Source organism: Diabrotica undecimpunctata, unplaced genomic scaffold, assembly GCF_040954645.1.
Source record: "Diabrotica undecimpunctata isolate CICGRU unplaced genomic scaffold, icDiaUnde3 ctg00000844.1, whole genome shotgun sequence".
NCBI lineage: Eukaryota > Metazoa > Arthropoda > Insecta > Coleoptera > Chrysomelidae > Diabrotica > Diabrotica undecimpunctata.
The window spans coordinates 2,410-18,719 of record NW_027313191.1 but is presented as its reverse complement, the minus strand read 5'-3'; the positions used below and the strand labels follow the sequence as shown (position 1 = coordinate 18,719).

The window sequence follows — 16,310 nt, the reverse complement described above, 5'->3', positions numbered from 1 at the left end:
AGTAAATAATAAATATGATTAAGGAGTTGTTGATCTGATTCAATATACTACCATTGGGACTGGTGATGGAGTAGGAGTATATATTGTAAACCCCGAAACCGGTCACCCTCTAATATAATAGCAAATAAATAATTTGGATAAACTATTTAATAAAATACTAATAAATTATCTTAATAACAGTGTTATAATTATTTTTTAAGATTAATTCCAATGTGGTATCAAAACAATCTTACCTTGTTCACAATAATAATTTGATCAGCCTCCTGTAAATACTGCAAGTGGTGTGTTACTAATAACCTAGTTTTGTAGTTTAAATAATTTTTTACACAGTCATCGAAATTCTTCTTCCTACTTCTGAATCTACAGCAGACAATGGATCATCCAGAAGGTAAATATCAGCATCTCTATACACCGCCCTGGCAAGATTTATTCGAGCTTTTTGTCCCCCACTTAATAGAACGCCTTGTTCGCCTACACAACTTAAGTCTCCATTATTTAAATGATAAAAATCAGTCAATAAACTACAAGCAGTTACTACTTGGTGATACTTATTAGAGTCATACGTATTGCCAAAGAGGATGTTATTTTTAAGTGAAGAGGTAAATAACCAAGCTTCTTGCCCGCTGTAAGATATTGAACCTTTCATCTGTATCTTACCAGAAGATAACTTAAGCTCCCCTAGAAGTAATTGCAATAGAGTGGATTTTCCAGAACCGACAGGCCCAATGATTACAGTAAGTGATCCAGATGGTATGTTTATTTTATTCGATGAAATAACAAACGATGATTTTATAGACCAAGATGCTTTAATTTGATTTAATTGAATACCAGACACATCTGCATTATTTTTGTTATCGATATCAATTTCACTCATAAGCAACAATTCTGAAATTCTAATAAACACATTAGTAATTTCAAACTCTAATAACATTGCTGGGGGCATAAATGCCAATACTCCTTTTTTCAATATTATCAGAAATTGAATGCAAGAGAATATTATTTCGGGCAATAGTATTCCATTGACATATAGCATTGTTAGAACTGAAATAGCGCTAGCCAATTTTAAAACAGCAAAATGGTAATAACCTATTTGAAACAAAAAATATTTAGATATATTTCGAAGTTCCTCTTTTCTATAATCGTCGATGATTTTGGTAAATGAAAGTTCCCATACATACATTTTAATTGCTTTGATTCCAGATATTATTTCTTTCATCATATTTACCCTGCTATCTGCAACTTTTGATGCTTTTAGACGATAAACTGACGAAATTTTACTTCCTAAAACTAAAGAAGACTTGTTTTAATAGTTTGTAATTGTAATGTAGATTCAAATGATAATTAACACAACAGCTATTTTCATCTCAATGTGCCCTTATCAAATAAAGTATTTCAATATGTGTGTAACTATTTATGAGCCAATGGTGTTAATACCGGTAACACGATTTATGGGAAATATTTCTCTGATAAATATGAAAGGCTGAGAATCACATTATAAGAAACTGTTAACTGAAGGTCAACCAGAGTACCAATGGCTCAAAAATATATATCAAGAGATATTTGGGAATAACAGAACAAATACTGTTAGAATATATTTAGAATATCAGATTTTACAGACTCATTAAAATAAGTAACAGATGATTAGGCAGCAGAGCGGATGAATATTCCTACAGAGTTGGTAAAGTATGCACCAAAAGTACTTTTAAAATTGGTTATAAAGCTATTTAATTGATTTCTATCTAAAGTGCATGAAATTTTGAATGATTGACATAAAGCGTACTAAAGCTTTATACACAGAAATGTGTAAGAATGCTTCGATGTTATATTTTCTCTACCCTTTTGTATGGGGTTGAAGCTTGGACACTTAAAAAATCCAACATTAAAAACGTAGAAGCATTCGAAATGTGGTGTTACCGACGTATTTTGAAAATATAATGGATGGATCGCAAAACAAACGAACAAGTTCTCGAACAACTAGGAAAACAATGTGAAGTTTTAAATTCCATAAAAATCAGGAAATTGGAATACTTAGGGCACATCATGAGAGGTGAAAAATACGAACTACTAAGGAATATAATGCAGGGTAAAATTAAAGGCAGAAGCAGCGTAGGTAGACGTAAAATCTCGTGGCTACGCAATCTCCGTGAATGGTTTGGATGCAGTTCAATTGAACTATTTAGGCGCGTAGCCAACAAAATTATAATTGCCAGAATGATTTCCAATCTCGAGCGAAACATGAAGAAGAAGACACAGAAAGCTCTACAGATTAGCAACATTGTTTTGTTGACCATAGGAATTAAGATTTATTGCAATCCCATCTCTAGAGTATATTTATTATAATGCTCTAAAACTAATTTTTTGGTTATTTTTTAGCCTTAATAGCAACACATAAATAATTAAGTAAATAAGTAATATGCTTTATTGTCACTGAAAATTGTACAAATTTTATTGACAAAGCTTATAACAATACAAGAAAGAAAAAAAAAACATCAGAATAAGAATCGTTTGTACTTGTAAATAAAAAAAAAACAATAAAATTCTTCCAAACTTAAACATAAAAAATACTACCTAATTAAAAGCCTACAAACTTCGTAAAATGTACCTAACAAAAAAAAATTAGGAAAGCAGATTAGTGAATTAAGGGCTCAAATATTCCACCTCCTTGTGCTAAACAGTAACCAAATCTGTCATATAGATTTCTCCTCATATTTTGGAGTAGGGCTGGTGTAATGCTTTCAGAGAAATAAAGTATTTTTGCCCTTAGTTCGACGAGGTTTGTGGCCCTTTCAAACTGATGCCTATAAATGTTTTCTTTGAGAAAACCTCAAAAAAAAAAATCGTTAGGTTAGAAATCCATCCGCCTAAAGTTATCTTCAGGAAACAGTTCTTGTATTAGTTGTATCTCAAAACAATGATACCCATTTCTTTTGAGAACTCGCTGGACAGTTCAAACATTCACTTTAACTTCCCTAGCAATTTGTAGACTATTGCAGGGTTCGCCAGCTTCCACGAAAGCACAAATATCAATATCTATGTTTTGACGCTCCTCATCGACAGGTCTAACACGTGGTTCATTACCTTCAAGACTCTTTTTACAACTGTTTACACAATCCCGAAGTTTGAAAATGTTTAATGGTATTTTTAACTGTTGTAAAACTTGGTGGGGGTCTATTTTCGAAGGCAACAATAAATAAATCAATTACTTCGCGTATCAAATGACCCTGAAAGTACAATGTTACAAGTTGCACTTTTTCTTGGACTGTATACAACGTAATAGGCATTTTATTAATTATTTGTTTATTCTTTCAAAACTTCGTTTGAAATTTTTAATGTCAATGTGACAATTACGACAATTCGTACCTACTGTGAAATAAATATAGCGGTGGAAACGTGTAACATGTCACAGCGATTTCCATTGTGTTGTATGGTCAATAAAACAATGTCGTGATCTGTATAAGGGAAACTATATACAGGAGGCCTATTGTTACACTTAAGATTGCTCTAATAAATAAATGTTGGTTGGTGTTTAAAATACCAGGAACGTAAACCGGCACAAGTTATATCATTGTTTAAAAAAGGGGACCGTAACAATGATGGAAACTATAGAGATTCAGATTATTGAATTGAATTTATAAAATATACTCCAAAATTATTAACAATAGATTAAAAAATATTAAGGAAGCCAATATAGGTGAGAAAGGTAAGTATATTTGCTTTCAGTATAAAACAAATTATTAAAAAACAGAGAATTAACCACATATTTAAACAATCAAAATTATGTACAGAAATTATATATTATAAATATATGATTAAATAATAATAATAATAATAAATTATAATTATAAGTACGAACAGCACCATGAAAATACAGTCAAACGAAACAATACCAATAAAAACAAACAAAGGACTAAAACAATGCTGCGATATTTTGCCAAATCTTCTTAATATTGCTACACTGTTTTGTGATTTCAAAAGAATAATTGAAGCAAAACGTGGTTTAACTAATTTTATTTAACTCAATAACTTACTTAATGACAAATTGCACAATTATCAATTACATTAATAATTATCGCTTACAAAACAGTTCACACTGATACGGACAATTACCAATTTCCTACAGTTTTATTTCAATCAATCAACATTCTTGGTACTAGTGCATAAGTTCCCAAGTGCATAAGTGCATAAGTGTAAGGTCACTTATATGACACTACAAAGACTGTTATAATTTTAATTTTAATATATTGTGTTTGTGTTTTAATGTTTGTGCCGTCCAAAAATTTTTTATTTAATTTAATTAATTTATACATCTTGACACAACAGCTGGAGACAAAATATATAATATAAATAAAAAATAATAACATCTTGATATTCAGTAAAATTTGAAGATTATCTTGAAATTCAGAAGTGCGAGTGAATGTATTCCTTAAGGGGAAAGGTGATTCTCAGAAATACCTTAGTTTATAGAGCTTTCCTGTATCTGACATCTTTTAGTTTTTAATACATATAACAACGTACTGGGGCCTGATGATAAGGCAAATATTGTAAGCCTTGAAACTACTTAAGATTGTGAGTATTGACTCATTTCCCATATACTGGTAATAAGGATTTTAGTTGTTCATTGAGTGACAAGACCACTACGCTGGAACGGTGGTTAAGGTTTTAACCGGAACACGATTAATCCGGCACTATTCTGGGGTCGTGCCAAATAACGAAAAACGAAAAGTAAAAAAACAAAAAAACGAAAGTAAAAGACGCAGGAGAACATGCTGCCAAATTAAAATGGAGCTTCGCAGGACACAATGCCAAGGTTTACATTAGAAAAGGTTCAACTCCTGAAGGCATACCCGTTGCAGAATATTATTCAGTTTAAATGACCAAGCCCATCCACGGGACAAACACAAACTTTACATTTGATAAATGGTTAACTCTTATTCCGAAGGGTCAAAAGTTGTTAACAAAACATTAGGTAACAATTTTAGGTACTATGAAAGTGAATAAAACTGAAATACCACCGAGCTTTATAAATAAAAAGATTTTCTATTTGATATTAATAGAAAGAGTTGCTTTGTGATTTTGTTTAATTTTAATTTAATATTAAAATTTTTAATATTTATAGTTATTTACGTACAATAAATATGATTAGTCAATATCTTGGTTTATTGGTCGCAGCTAAACTCATTTTTCATATTTGCTTCTGCATACTGCATATGACATAAGTGATATGGCATCACACATGAGAGACTAATATAAACAAGGCCTAACCATTGGCTCCAAAAGAAAGTCGTGAGTATTATTGTTCTACATTGCCCCGACTTTCGGGGGTAGTTATATTGTTACCCATTGGCACCCAAAGTTTCTGACGGGACGTTACACTAGTTTTCTTTCCTATTGTCCTACACAATCTAAAACTAAAAAACTGTTATATTGCTATCCAGCATGCATGAGGTAGTGGTTCAATCGCTCATAATACAGTTCTACAATAACACAAAAGGAGAACCTGTTGTTAGTCTCTCATGTTTTACGGGCTTAGGAGAGTGAATCGCACAGGCGGCTCTACTTGAAAACTTTAGCTTTGTAACTCATGCAGCCTTATATGAGAAAAAGATTGGCTTAGCCAACTTTACCAGTATATCTTCTTAAAGCTATCAAGGGTATTTTGAAGAAAAGTGGACCTAATGAAATTCAAGAAGAAACTCATGCAAATTCAGGTAGATGCAGTTTATGCGTGTAATCCCGAGACCGTAAGAGACGAACGAGGAGCAATGTGTGCAAAAAATTCATCAGCGCAGAACATCAAATTAAAGTTTGTCTAGAATATTTTGAGAAACAGCAAAATTTACAAAGTTTTTAAAATTTGTTAGTTATATTATTTGTATTAAAAGTTGTTTTCATAAATTCATTCAAACATTACTTTTTGACTTATTTTTTAATGGGGTACTAGTGTACCCTAGGGTAGTGAAAGTGTAAGTTTAAATATGGATACGGTTTAAAGGTTAAGTGATTATACTTATTTGTAGGTTTTTCACTGATAATAATCTGATAGGATCAAAAACGTTCTAAAACTTTATAAATCCATTTTGGATAATTTAAAAAAATTTAAATAAAAACTTTATACCATTTTACAAATGAAAGTTTTTACTTCATTGTATTTTTTTTAACTATGGTATATAGCTAACCACTGGGAATTTACGTAAAGACGTAAATAAAGCACGAAATGTCACAAGGAAATCATCAGATTATCATGATGAGCGATTTTAATGCTAAAGAAGGTAACGTTACATGTGGTGATGCGGTTTGGGTAATAAAAATAAGAGACGAGAGTTACTGTTTAATTTTTGTGAAGAAAATGACTTCGTTATATCCAATATGTGGTTTCAGTTCATATAATACGGAATCAAATTATTTACATCTTGAATAATAAAAGATTTCGAAAATATATAAAAAGAATGGTCGCTTAATCTGGTGCGAATATTTCGTCTGGTCACAACTCCCAAATAGCGAAGGTAAGGTTTCGACTGACAAACATAAAAAACCAGCTAACAATAAATAAATGAGTATGAGAAAATTAACGAGAAATAAACAGCTTAGAACCATATAAAGTAAGCACATCAATGATATTTTTAGGAATAAAAAACAAGGAAATTTTATAGTAAGAAAGTCTTCTTCTTCTTAAAGTACCTATCCGTTCCTGATGTTGGCGATCATCATGGCTATCTTTACTTTGTTTATTGCAGCGCGGAACAGTTCAGTGGTAGTCGTGTTATACCACTTTCGTAAATTCTGAAGCCAGGAATTGCGTCTTCTTCCCGGTCCTCTCTTACCATTTACCTTCCCCTGGAGAATCAGCTGGAGAAGGCCGTAACGTTCTTGATTTCTCATTACGTGTCCTAGATATTCCAACTTTTTAGTTTTGACGGTCATGAGAATTTCAAATTATTTTCCCATTCTACGTAGGACCTCCACATTAGTAACTCTGTCAACCCAGGATATACGTAGGATGCGCCTATAACACCACATTTCGAAAGCTTTGAGCCGATTCATAGATGCAACAGTCAGTGTCCACGCTTCCATTCCGTAGAGCAGAACTGTGAATATGTAGCAGTTCAATAGACGGCATTTTGTTTTTAATGATATGTCTCCACTGTTGAAAATGGTTCTCATTCTAACGAATGCTGCTTTTGCTTTTATTATTCGCTGTTAAATTTTTGTTGAGTGGTCCCATTGGCTATTTAAATTGGTGCATAGATATGTATATTGCTCGACTCTTTCGATATCCTGTTGGTTGATTGTAAGTTGAGCGTTTAGTATTGGTTTTTTACTAATTGTCATAAATTTGGTTTTCTTTATGTTAAGAGCTAGTCCGTATCTGTTGCTGACTTCTGTTATGCGATTTGTTAATATCTGTAAGTCATTCAGATTATCGGCAAAAACTAGTAAACTAAGTAAAAAAGTAAGAAAGTAAGGATGGTTATAGCCAAAAGAAATCACAAAAACATGTGAATGACAGAAGAAATACTTGATCTAATGAAGCAACGTAGATTGCACAAAATATATCAAATGCAAGGAAACCCGACGTAAGATAAGAGGTCGACATTTTGGTTTACATAAAAAGGTTAAAGAAATGAAACACTCACCTGAAAAATGATCAAATAGACTACGCATATACTCAACAAAAACCAGCTATAATCTGGACAGACTATGCTTCGTCCCTCTTTAGGGATAATAGACTGAAGCTTCCTAATAATAACTTACCCACGAAAAATTTATCCCTACGTCACAAAGAGCAGCAAAATTCAAAGATCACAGACTAATCAACTTAATGAGACGGACAATATACGACAATGACCAAAATATACGACGTCAGGAATCCCGGAAAATCAACATATATTTTTTTTTCACTTTATACCAGTCATGTAATAATACTTATATATTTTATAAATTAAATTTCAGGTAATTTTTTATACATTATATCATTATTTTCCTTATATTAATTATGATTATGTTGATTTGCCGAGATTTATGGGGGGTGGGGGAGGGGGGTGAACATTATGTCATCATTATTAATACTGCGACAGACTATTCCAGCCAAATTATAAAAAAAGTAAGTTTTTACGGTGAAATTCAAATGGACTCAATTTTTCCGAGGTTTCCCATATTTCCCGGTCAGTAAAAACTATGTAGTTGTTTATATTCCGACGAGCTACCCCAGATTAAAAAAAAGAGGCTTATGGCTGCAATGGAAGCCGAGATAATGTAAATTTTTCCTACGTGTTTCAATTTGAAGTTCCGATCTCGAAAATAAAAAACGGAGCTGTATTCCCTCTACTTTCCTATGTCTATCTTTCGAAAGTATAAATACCTTCGTTTCTAAGGGCTGTAAGTCTTGAAAAATTGGATGAATTTTATAGCTATAAGTTTCAATATAAAATTTGTGCAAATTTTACTTCTTAATGTTTATAAACAATGGAGATATGATTTTTTTAAAAATAGTCCCTAACTTTGTTCCTATTGGTCGTAGAAAGTTTTTTTTAAATGTGAGTTTTTTTACTAGCTATCCAATGGTTGTACGTACAAGTCTGTAGCTTAAAAAATAAAGAAGTTATTACAATTGTTTATAAGTAAAAACCCCTTTTTTAAACGTTTCTTTTTAGATATTTTAAGTCTTAGAGAATCCTATGAAATTTGCTAAATGTGTCTAGCATCATTAATAAAGCAAGTTCAATAGTTTAAATATTTAGCCTCAGGGATAAATAAATAACTTTTAAACTATTTGACCGATCGGGGGGAAATTTTGCACAAATTTAAAAGACGGTAATTCCTCGATGTTTAAATGTATTAATAATATTTTATTTTGTTAATAAAAAAATTAATAAAATTTAGAAATTACTGCAAAAAAACTGCTTTTTTGCAAATATCTCCGTAAATTATTTATCAATTTTAATTTAGAAAACGGGAAAATAAAGATATTTTTGATATAAAAAAATGATATAAATATTGTTTATGTAAAATATAAGGAAAAAGATTTATAGAAAAAAAAATCAAATTGTAACCATAAATTATGGTTTAAAAAAACGCAAGGTAAAATACAAGTACTTTTTCATCTATTCGTCATCTAAGAACCCCACCTATGTCTTAAAAGATTCAAATATCTGCGAAAAAAATTTCGAACTTTTTTAACCAGACTGGGCTAATAAATGCAGTTAATAATGGCAGAAGCATCGTGAAGTTGCAAGAAGTTTTGCAATTCCCAGATCTGCAATTCAACTGCGACTAAAGAGAAATTATACAACAGCTGCTTCTTTAGGTCCTAATTCTGTATTTACCAAAGAAGAAGAAGTTTTGACAAAGCAGGTCATAAAGTTATCAAAACATGTTTATAGGATAACTCCCACATAAATAAAAAAATGTGCCGATAAATACGCTGAAGATAAAAATTTACATCATCCATTTTCCAAAGACAAAGAAATTGCTTGAAGAGAGTTACTTGACGGCTTTCTTTAAATAAATCCGACTATTCGATTAAGAAAACCGGAAGCGACAAGTATTAACCGCATATCTGCTTTTAACAAAACTGAAATAAACCTATTTTTCTCTAATTTAAAATCCATATTAGATAAATATAAATTTTCGGCATCCAAAATATATAATGCAGACGAGACAGGCAAGCGTCCTAAACCCCGGAAAAATACCTCCCTCGCTGAAAAGGGACAAAAGAGAGTCAGCTTTATTACAAGCGCAGAAAGAGGTCACACAACAACTATTATGTGCTGCATAAGTGCCTCAGGAACATATATTCCACCTTTGTTTATTTATGCTCGCAACAGGATGAAACCAGAGTTAAAGAAAAATGGGCCACCTGGTGCAGTCTACAACAATAACAGTATAACAAACGATCTTGACCACGAGGTCGAAATACGTGCTCGTATAGAATATGCTAGGTATGCATTTCAACGAATGAAAAAATTCCTAATAAACTCTACGTTATCGTTGGATATCCAATACCAATTTGGAAAAACGTTTATTTAGTCCATATTGCTATATGGAGTGGAAACATGGACTCTCGGAATTACAAACATGAGGCGTATAAAAGCCTCTGAGATGTGGGTTTTTCGAAGGATGCAGAAGATCTCTTGGACAGAGCACGTGACCAACAACGAGGTGCTAAGAAGAATGAGTACTGAGAGAGAACTACTAAATATTGTAAAAAACAGAAAAACGAGTTATCTCGGACATATTTACAGAGGAGAAAAATACAACTTCCTACAACTTATAATGGAAGGGAAAGTGGAAGGAAGAAGAGAATGCTCCTGGTTGAAGAATGTAAGAGACTGGACAGGCATGGACACACATTCGATACTAAGAACAGCTCAAGATAGAGAGCAATTTGTTGTAGTTATAGCCAACCTTCAGTAATGAAAAAGGCACCTTAAGATGTTCAGATAATGGGTGGATAAATGAGCAAATATTTCTCAAATGGCTCCAGCATTTTTACAGTGTTGTAAAACCTTCAAAGGAGGATCCAGTTTTCTTAATCGTCAACAATCACAGTAGCCACTGTATTTTAGAGAGATATAATTTATGTAAAGAACGAGGAATTATTATCCCGCACACATCGCATCGACTTCAACCGCTGGATATAGCTTTTTACTGATCGTTAAAATCAGCGTATAGCATTGAATGTGGCAACTATCTTCGAAGTCATCCTCATGAGCGTATCAAGACATTTGAAATAGTTGAAATATTTAAAAATTTATACAGTCGCGTACACCAGTAAAGCCATTAAAGGTTTTGAGAATACAGGAATATTTCCATATAATCCTGAAAATTTTACCGATGAAGACTTCAGGTGAATTTTTATACAAGGAAAAGATAAAAAGACACTAGACCAAGAGAAAAAAAGTGGATTAGATAAGGAGAAGAATAATAAGAAAATTAAGGGGAATAAAGAAAGTTCGACACATAACAAAAAAAAGGTTTATTCTTTGTATGTAGGTATATTTAAATATACCTACATACAAAGATTAAACCTTTTTTTGTGATACATGGTATACAGCCAGCTGCAGGAATTTATTTTCTTTGTGGATTTTACATGACAAAAAGTTTAAAGTATCTTTTGTTTATCTGAAATAATGACATCAACACCAATAAAGTTACTTCTAGAAGAAAAACAGCGGAAGAAGAAAGAGCAAATGGGGAATAAAACCAGCAAAGGAACCAAACGAAAAATAGGCATCGAAGAATCCAGTCCTCCGCGAATAGTTCCAAAAAAAAATTGTATAAGAACACAGAAGATCACAAAAGATATATCATCTGAAGATGAGGATGATGACGATGACCGTGATAGGGACGTTAACGAAGACATTTGCACAATTTGTGGCGAATTCGGTAAAAACAGAGAACTCTGAATCCAATGCAGCACTTGCGGCCAGTGGGCACACAAAGACTGTAGCAGTTTCGAAGACAAAATTAACATTTGCGATTTCTGCATTTAATTACTTTTGAAATGGGGGTAATAGTGACCGTGCCCACTTTTACCCCTCGGCAGCAGGTAAATATGAACACCAGCAGAAGTGTGAAAAACCGTTTTTTTGTTCTGTTTAAAAATTTTTCGTAGAGTTTGAAGTACTAAGGTTTGAAGTTGTTTTATTTATGTTAACAGTATAATTTTTAAAGTTATGTAGCAGTATAAATAAACCAAAATGCTTAGGCGGTCACTATCCCCCCTTTCCCCTACAAGTTTCGAGAAAGTTGCAGACATTGATCACAAAATTGACAGATTCCACTATATATGCAGAACAACTTACAAAACAATAAATAGAAACAAAAAAAGAGAAAATAAAAGCATTTGAAATAGCTACTATTAGACGGTCACGCCAAATTTCAAAAATGTAGGGAATTAGAAATCAATAGATCAGGTGCTTTACAAATATCACAGAAATAATATAAAAGATAATTCAAGGAAGCTAAATGCAATAATTTGGACTAAAAATTAATAATATTACAATCATCACGAAAGCACAATTTCCTACTCCCACAAATGGGAGTGGTTGGAGATATATGCAGTCCGAAAAATTGATAACAAGATCAACAGAAAAATCAACCAAATTAAAAAAATATATTTAAATGCAATTTTTCAATCACCAAATTGCACATTTAGAGATAGAATACAACAGGCTGTGACTAAAGTTGTGGCATGTCGATTATTCTTGAATTTAAAATTTTTCGAAATTGTACCAAACCACACTGTCCTTTAGGTTTATTCTGTGTCTAGATTATTTTATAGCTTCAAATACGTATTATAAGTATACAGTGCTTGAGTTTTCATTTTCTTAATAAATTAGTTCTGGGCGTAATTAAGTTAAAAGTGTTAGCATTTTTTCACGGATCCAACTGGATTATGAATATGACCGTACATTACTTTCTTAAACAAATTCAAATGAGAGCGTCTTTAAAATAATCCTTCTCAAATTGTAATTAGTTTGACCCAAACTTAAAAATAAAATGAAAAAAAAAATAATCAACTAGACATGTTATATTGGATTTATATCATGGGGCAAAACCAACAATTACATATGCATCAGTAATATGGTGGACAAAAGTGCAACAAAAAAGTGCCACTCTCAAACTAAGCAACGTGCAAAAACTTGCTTAACTTGAGATCATATGGGCTATTATAATAAGGGCCACACCATCAGCTACGAAGGACCTACTGAATCTCCCTCCTTTACATATAATTATAAAAGTGATACGAGAATGGTATATTGTAGACTGCAAAAAAAAACCTAAGTAACTTACCGGTTAGGTCAGAAGATAGTAACACCATATACGAAATTGGTAATATTGACTGAACAATGATTCCTGACCACATGGTATACATATATAGGCTTAAAGTACCTTTTCAAATGGATTTCAGCGCACAAGAGGGAGGGGGTAGACAAAACACTCGACCAAGACTCCAGAGTTATACTTGCTACACAGACGGGTCTAAAATTGCAGAAGTATCGGGCGCAGGAATAATTGGTAGTGGTGAACATTTGAACATTTATATTCCACTAAGATAATATTGTCCAGAAACCCCTGAAAACCAGGAGGACGCTACGGCCGTACGACAATATACGTCTATATTTCAAGCAGATATTTTTACAATCTTGGAGGGCATAAGTGAAATTAACGTGAGGGCTTTCAAACTGAAGCGGATCAATATATGTACAGATAGCCAAGTAGCCATGGAGGCACTCATAAGCTCTAAGGTCGACTTTGATCTAGTGTCACAATAATATGGGTTTTAGGTCACCAGGACATATACAGCAATGAAAGGGCTGATAAACTTGACAGAAGATCATCAGCTACAAAATAATTCGCTCCAGAGCCGGCCTTAAGAGTGCCAAAAAGCATCGTTCGCGACTTGGAAAAAGCCTGGATCCGAAGGCAATATAACCCTTACTGGAAAAATGTACCCGATTAAACAAATGACAAAATGTATATTGGATGGACGTGTGCTAAAAATGCTTTAGTAATGAGGAAAACAAGTAGGAGTCAGCTCAGAATAATAAAAAAATTTCTTATTGGACTTATGTGTTAGTCAATAAATACCTGCATACAATATAACTGTTGCATGGACACGTAAACTGTAGACTGTAGCAGAGAACGAACCTTGCATAAGTGCGAGGCATTAGATCACAGATGGAAAACACTTTTTGGAGACCATCGAGTGACTCCAAAAATATATGGTACCCATCCATTAGACCTGTATAAGCTGGTACGAAGAAGCATCCATCCTGGAATGGGTATCAGTAAGGCATGCAAGATGTACAATAAATTAATTCGTTGCAGTATCACTGTTTTAAAACTGACAGCTTCCATAAAAAAAATAGTAAATTGGAGCAAAAACGGTTCTATTGTAACTACGTTCGGTACTAAGGTACTTCGGTCCATAAGCTTATTTTATCTAAAAGCCATATTATAAACAGGTATTAATGTAGACAATTGACTTATTGCACATCTTTCATTTACTAAAGAGACCCATTACAGTACACTAGAATCCTGCTCCAGCTTGTACAGATATAGTGGACGGGTACCATATATTTTTGAAGTCATTTGTTAGTTAAAACGCCTACAATTTAGAGCCTTACAGTCATGCAAAATATAATTGACTGTTTTAGGTTCCATGCTACAGAGTTTGCAAAAGTCTCCTCTTTGTATACAGACATAATGTGACCCACGCGTGTCCAATAAGAAAGCTTGTTATTATTTTGAACTGACAACTGCTTGTTTTCCGCAATACTTTAGCAGTATTAGCGCATGTTTGTCCAATCCATGTATTTGATCGGTATTATTTTTACAGTAGGGATTCCGTTGTTTTTGGATGGAGGCAGTCATAAGAACTAAGGTGGACTTTAGACTAGTGTCACACTAATATGGGTTTCAGGTCACCAGGACATATACAGCAATAAAAGGGCTGATAAACTTGACAGAAGATCATCAGCTACAAAATAATTCGCGCCAGAGCCGACCTTGACAGTGCCAAAAAGCATCGTTCGCGACTGGAAAAAAGCCTGGATCCGAAGGCAACATAACCCTTACTGGGAAAATGTACCTGATCAAACACATGGCAAAATATATATTGGATGCTACTTTTTGGGTCCTTTTCCAGAGCACACGTCAAGCTGGTTTTAGAACGAAGTATTTTATTGCCGATTTTCTTTTAGCAAGTTTACCAGCTCTGTCTTTGCTTAAATTCTCCTGGGTCCCATCTGTAAGTAGTCCTTTATAATCTAAAACTATTATTCGAGAATTTAAAAATATATTTATATCACTACTTACTCATGATTGGTAACAGGATAGTAAAGAATAAAGCACCACTAAATGCCGTTGTACCCAGTAAATACCACATACTAGCATATAATGTTAGTACTTGTAGTGGTGTTAATATCAAATATCCCAAACTTGTTGTGTACTGAACAATCCTATCTAAATCATCAGCTAAAATATTTACGATCTTTCCCACCGTTGCTTCCTCCATTGACTGAAGATGCAAAACCAAGAGCTGAAATTAATTGTTGATGTTAATTTTGCATAACCTTTAACTAAAAAAAAATAAAAAATATATGTTCCAGTAGGCGGTACATTAGACTAGCGCGATGCTTTATACTATGTTTTATTTATTTTTTAAATTTAAATAATATTTTTAAAATTAAATAAAGTTTAGTGCATCAGTATATTTGCTTATACGTATTTCATCCTACTAGGATTCATCAGAGCGACTGGTACAGAAGCTCTAAAAGTGAAATCAAATCTTTTCCGTCAAAAGAAGCAACAATAAAATGGCTTCAATATGAACGATATAGCGACATCTGAGAATAAATCACCAAAGTAAAAAGTAATTTTCCATCAAAGATTTGATTTCACTTTTTATAGCTTCTATACCAGTCGCTCTGATGAATCCTGGTAGGATGAAATCATCATCATTAGTGGCATTACAGCTCGTTATGAGCCAAAGCCTTCTTCAGAACAATCTTCCATTCGCCCCTGTCTCTGGCAACTCTTCTCCATGCTTTAACTCTCTCTCTGGCTCGTCTTCCACTGGTCCTCTTCGGTCGAAAATTTTTCTGATCGTTGTATCTTCATCTCGCCTAGTTACATGTCCTACTCATCGAAGGCGTGCTAATTTAATATATTTTACAACGTCATATAACTCATATAACTCAAAACTTCTATATAACTCAAAGTTGTAGCGCCTACGCCACAAACCCTGTTCTTGGAATTCTCCATATATTTTTCTTAGAATTTTTCTCTCGAAACGTTTAAACAATTCTTGGTCGTTCTGTGCAAGTGACCACGTTTCAGACCCGTATGTTAACACTGGCCTTATTAGTGTTTTATACCTGATAACTTTAATTTTTCTGGGTAGTTTTTGGGCCATATGTTTCCTCAAGCCGTAATAGCACTTATTGGTAAGCACTATTCTTCTTTTAATTTCTTCGCTGACATTGTAGTCTTTGGTCAGCAGCGAGTCCAGGTAGACGAAGGTGTCCACACCTTCCAGTTCCAGATCATGAATTAATAGTCTAGGTATCTGGTTGCCTGATCTAGTACAATACATATACTTGGTTTTCTGTGCGTTTATTTTTAATCCCATTCTAAGTGCAGACGCCCTTAGTGATTGAAATGCTTCGATCAGAGATTCTGTGGACTTAGCAATAATGTCTATGTCATCTGCATATTCGACCACTTGTACAGATTTATTAAAGATGGTGCCATTCGTATTAATATGGCACTCTCGAATTACTTTTTCTAGTGCAAGGTTAAAT

At 33.2% G+C, this 16,310-nt stretch overlaps 1 protein-coding gene across 1 annotated transcript; it reads right to left on the bottom strand.

Moving 5' to 3' along the window:
• Positions 1–238: 238 nt before the first annotated feature.
• On the bottom strand, positions 239–15,042 carry LOC140431842 (probable multidrug resistance-associated protein lethal(2)03659). The gene is made up of 2 exons (XM_072519720.1): positions 14,824–15,042; positions 239–1,287 (listed from the first exon to the last, which is right to left on the bottom strand). The coding sequence occupies exons 1-2, from the start codon at positions 15,020–15,022 to the stop codon at positions 323–325; spliced, it is 1,164 nt and encodes a 387-aa protein (XP_072375821.1). The 5' UTR covers positions 15,023–15,042; the 3' UTR covers positions 239–322.
• Between the last annotated feature and the right edge of the window lie 1,268 nt (positions 15,043–16,310).